This window comes from Prunus dulcis, chromosome 3 (genome assembly GCF_902201215.1).
Source record: "Prunus dulcis chromosome 3, ALMONDv2, whole genome shotgun sequence".
NCBI classification, from domain to species: domain Eukaryota; kingdom Viridiplantae; phylum Streptophyta; class Magnoliopsida; order Rosales; family Rosaceae; genus Prunus; species Prunus dulcis.
The window spans coordinates 6,580,746-6,585,644 of NC_047652.1; the positions used below are offsets into that span (position 1 = coordinate 6,580,746).

General features: G+C 37.9%; 1 protein-coding gene across 1 annotated transcript; it reads right to left on the minus strand.

The window, feature by feature from the left end:
* Positions 1–229: 229 nt before the first annotated feature.
* On the minus strand, positions 230–4,118 carry LOC117622064 (glycerol kinase). The gene is made up of 5 exons (XM_034352585.1): positions 3,756–4,118; positions 3,422–3,643; positions 1,976–2,942; positions 943–1,189; positions 230–848 (listed from the first exon to the last, which is right to left on the minus strand). Exons 1-4 carry the CDS (start codon positions 4,109–4,111, stop codon positions 944–946), a joined length of 1,791 nt encoding a protein of 596 aa, XP_034208476.1. The 5' UTR covers positions 4,112–4,118; the 3' UTR covers positions 230–848; position 943.
* Between the last annotated feature and the right edge of the window lie 781 nt (positions 4,119–4,899).

A 4,899-nucleotide genomic window follows, 5' to 3' on the forward strand; every position in this document is an offset into this window, starting at 1 on the left:
CTAAAGGCCTTGGATTAGGCCCTCACTATAGAATGACTCCATCAGGGTGAATATAATTTTGCTGTTGATTTCCTTGCTCTGGTACTTGAGAAGGGAGATTGGTTCGTACTTTAAATAAGCCACCAGAGGGTGTTGACCAATAAAAAAAGGCAAGTACTGTTGTGGAATATAAATCATGTTAAGGGTAAAAAAGGGCTTTTATATGTCTTGGTCCAAGAACAAGGCAGGGTTGAAAAAACCTAATTCTTAACACTGAATCCAACTCATAGTCCAAGTACTGTTTATATGCTTAGACAGATATTCATTCTGAGGTTTCCAACTTGACACTGAATCCAACTCACTTGTCTAACAATTTGGAATCAGATAATTGGGAATGTTCACAAGCAAGACCAATTGCCAATCTAAAAAGGAGAGCATGAGAAATGGATGTTGGCAATGTCAAGATTGAAGTGCCTCTTTTTTGGGGTGTAAATTTTCTGTATATATCACAGTACTGTAGTAATTCTCTAATAGGAAACACTAAAAGCAGTTCACCAATTTGATACCAAACAATCAAGATCTTCAGTTGAGCTATCACATTATTTCTTTGAAGCCAAACTATGGCATTATTACTATACTAGTAGGAAGCATCAGATGGCTTTGAGCAAATCAAATCGCCGAAAGCGCCAACTAATAGGGACTTGCAGAAACATATCAATAGATGAACTATGCATTGACAAGTGCAGAAGGTGAGGAGCAAGACATTCCAACTTTTGGTCCTTTCGTGCTGGTGCCAACAAAGATTTGGTCCTCGTGCCAACAACAGTCAGAGTTAGCGATTATTTTGCTCCTGTATATTCTATGAAAATCTGCACGAGGGAGAAAACATCATCCCAGAACTAAACAACACAGGAAGAGAAAAAGAAATACTTAAGGATAAAAAAGAAGAAGTCAGGAGAGTACATCAAAGTGAAAGATCAGCTAAGTCGAAAGTTCTTGAAATAGCCTTGAACCATGAATCCAACTTCTTCTTCCTCAACTCTTCATCTAATTTTGGATGGAAGGTGGTGGCAACCTTAGCCCTTTCTTCACCAGCAAAAATCTCCTTTTCGGTCCAAATGCCAACAGCTAATCCAGCAGCATAAGCTGCTCCAAGAGCTGTTGTCTCAATGTCAGCTGGTCTTAGCACTGGGCTCCCCAACAGATCCGCCTACAGAACAACAATAACAAGAGAACAGCATAGAGTTATAACAACAGAAATGGTCTTCTACAAAATTGTTAAAAAGAAAAGGTAAGGTGTGAAAAAATAAATAAAAAATCTGCAATCAAATTGAGTGGAAGACAATTTACTAAAGGCTATCCATTTCTGATACGAAAGAAAATGGAACACTTCCTGTAAGAAACTTGCAGTACTGCATGTTTGCAGGGTAAGTAGTACTAATATCTATATATAGTTCTTTGAGGAAAGCTGAGGATGGTTTGTTGTTGTTACAGGAATAAAGGGAAAGGATTGATAATGTGCCTCATATCGATAATACCATAATACAAAAACATGGTATATTGTTTATTGATAGTTTCAAATTCCATCCCAAATAGTCTCCTTCAAGGACCCAGTTTTTAGTTAAGACATGCAAAGCTAGAAGATGCATAAGCAAATAGTTCATTAGATAAAACCTCCACAATCTGGCAAGTTTTCACATACTGGAGAAAAGGTCAAACATATATTTTCCTGGTTAGTTGTTAGATTACACAACTAACGCTCACTTTGACACGTGAACAACATACCTAAGAGGATGCCATGGAAAGCACGGCTGTAAATCATAGAAAGTTACAAAAACATATTTCACTATGGATGACTCAAAAACTAAAGAGAGAACTCAGAGAAGACTTATAGATTATGAACAGAAAAACAAAAATGAAAAGGAGGTAAAGTTGATAAAAATTGAGCCATATAGTGCAAATTAGAGCAACAAAAGAAAAAGAACAATGCCCAAACCTGAATCTGCATTAGAAGGGTATTAACAGTAGCACCACCATCCACTCTGAGCAGGAACTCCCCCTTCTCATTCTTAACCTCTCCCTTCTCTCCAGCATCTTTGTGCATTGAATCCAACACATCTTTCACCTGGAAGGCCATACTCTCAAGCACTGCTCTACAAATGTGAGCCTTGTTTGTAAACCTTGTAATACCAATGCAAACCCCACGAGCATCATCACGCCACCACGGAGCAAATAATCCATTAAAGGCAGGCACAAAATAAACCCCACCAGTGGACTCAACCTGTAATGCCAAATCCTCGATCTCTTTTGCGCTCTTAATAATCCCAAGACTGTCTCTAAGCCACTGAACTGCAGCTCCAGCAATAGCAATTGATCCCTCTATGGCATAGTTTGTAGGAGCTTTAGGGCCAAGTTTGAATGCCACAGTGCTTAGAAGCCCATGCGTTGACCGAATTATCTCCTCACCCGTGTTGAGAAGTATGAAAGCACCCGTCCCATATGTGCTTTTGGCCTCTCCTCTCCTGCAAGCTTGCCCTAACATTGCTGCATGTTGATCACCAAGACATCCAGAAATTGGGACTCCAGTAATTGGCCATCCCGTGGTAATTTTTCCAATAATCTCAGAGTTACTGACAATTTTGGGAAGAAATTCAGCTGGAATTCCTAAGGTTTTCAATGTAGGATTATCCCACTCAAGGGTCTTCAGGTTCATAAGCATTGTCCGTGATGCATTTGAGACATCAGTAACATGTATCCCTCCCTTGACACCACCAGTTAAATTCCAGATTAACCAAGTGTCTATAGTTCCAAAGAGAGCATCCCCTGATTTCACAGCCTCTTTCACTTTATCCACATTTTCCAGCAACCAGAGCAACTTCAACGCACTGAAGTAGGTGCTTATGGGCAACCCACATGTTTCCAAAAAATGAGTTCTTCCCCCAGATAATTCTTTCTCCAATTTTCTGTTAGAAAATAACCAGAAAATTTACAATCATAACACAACTCCAAAATCGCACATGATGATAATAACAGGCAAATAGAAATTTGTAAAAAACAAAACATGGTAACAATCCCGATATGAAAACCCAGTTTACCATAAATACTCCATCAAATGGGCATTGATCAAAATTCGAAAACAAAGGAAATCCAGCTACCATTCAAATCATCCAAGAAGGGGTATTGATAAATAAATAAATAAAACACAAAAACAAATCGTTAGCAGGAAAATCAGTGCAGAATTACATATCTTAATAATCAATATTCCTACCTTGACCAAAAAACACTATCAATCATATTCATCCAAATCCAAAAATAACAAAATCCCAATTCAGGATCAACAAAATTCAATCTATGAATATGTATGAGAAATCACAAACTGAGCAATTGAAGATCCTGATTTCAAATATACAATCCTAAACATGAACAAACAATGAAACAGTACCTGCAAATAGAGCTAGTACGTACATCCATCCAAACAATAGCATTGTAGAGAGGACAGCCGGTGGATTTGCTCCAAACCAGAGTCGTCTCTCTCTGATTAGTCAACCCAATAGCCTTCAGCCCACTGTCCACGTTGTGCCCATCAGCCGTGGCTTTGTCCAGTGCCTTAGCCATGCACACTCTCACACTCTCCAGTATCTCCATTGCATCATGCTCAACCCATCTAACCACAACACACAAAAACAACAGAGACAACAACAAAAATCAAAATTAGAGGAAAAAAAAACGAGAAAGAAAAAAGAGAAGAAAGGTGGAGTCTTTGATTGATTGCTTACCCTGCTTCAGGGTAAAACTGAGTGAACTCGACCTGGTGAGAGCCAACTGGGCGCGCCGAACGATCATAGATTATGAATCTGGTGCTGGTGGTTCCTTGGTCAATCGACCCAACGAACACATCATCTGTTTTCTTTAAGGCTTCCGGTTTCTTCGACATTTTTGTTTCTTGTCTTGAAGATCCAAACTTTTTGTTCTGGTTTCTGAAGAGAGAGAGAGAGAGAGAGAGAGAGAGAGAAACAGAGGAAGAGAAAAGCAAAATGGTATAAGTAGGAGAGTGGTTCTTGGGATTGTGGACAATGTTTATCCAATCACCAAAATAGAAATGCAAACAAAATACCAAATTGGTCAAACTCATAAATTTCAAAGGCCAAATTTAATCCAATACCAAAATGTTTTAAGGATTAGTTATATATTTTTAATTTCAATCATTTCATTATATTTATTATATGTGTTGATAGATTTAATATGTATATACATTCAATTCAACAGTTGATATTAGAAATATATAACTAATTCTTAACATAATATTTATTGGATAAGATTGACAATTAATCCAAATATTTGAATTTTTTTCTGAATTTGGTTAATGGGGTTTTATGGAAATAAATTTAAGTCACACTTTTTTAATTATTTTTTTTAGGGACATAATTTTGTTGGTTTTTGGTTGGGATTTAGTACAAAGTCCTTGGTTGGCGGAGAGAGTGAGGTTTTTGGGGCCTTGCGCTTTAAGTTTGTGATGTAATTTCTCCGGAGTTCTTGGTTCGCTGAACAACTTTGGGCGCCATTTATTGCCACGTGGCAACTTTTTATGAGGCACTCTCTCTCCGTTTGACTTGGTGCACTGCCTCCTCGTGCATATTCTCACGGGGGACATGCTGATGATGCAACTTTAAATTCAACGGTCGCTACATGCTGGTACTGAAATTACTTTATTGGCCCTCGCTCACGAAATGATTTACTAACATAGGCTGTCTTGCTACGAGTCGAGGATTGACAGTGGTTGATGTATGTGAGATGAAATGAAAATGTTTTTGATGTATCTGATACACCGTTGTGATATGCTAATTTAGCATATTAATTATTAGTTTAGATAGTACCATATGTATAATAAATGTATGATCCAACTAATGTAATAATATTTCA

Coding starts and splice junctions, on each gene's coding strand:
- LOC117622064 (XM_034352585.1), bottom strand. CDS start 4,111: ATGAGTTTGACCAATTTGGTATTTTGTTTGCATTTCTATTTTGGTGAT. Junction 3,644..3,755: donor CAGTTTTACCCTGAAGCAGG/GTAAGCAATCAA, acceptor TGTTGTGGTTAG/ATGGGTTGAGCATGATGCAA. Junction 2,943..3,421: donor CGTACTAGCTCTATTTGCAG/GTACTGTTTCAT, acceptor ATTTTCTAACAG/AAAATTGGAGAAAGAATTAT.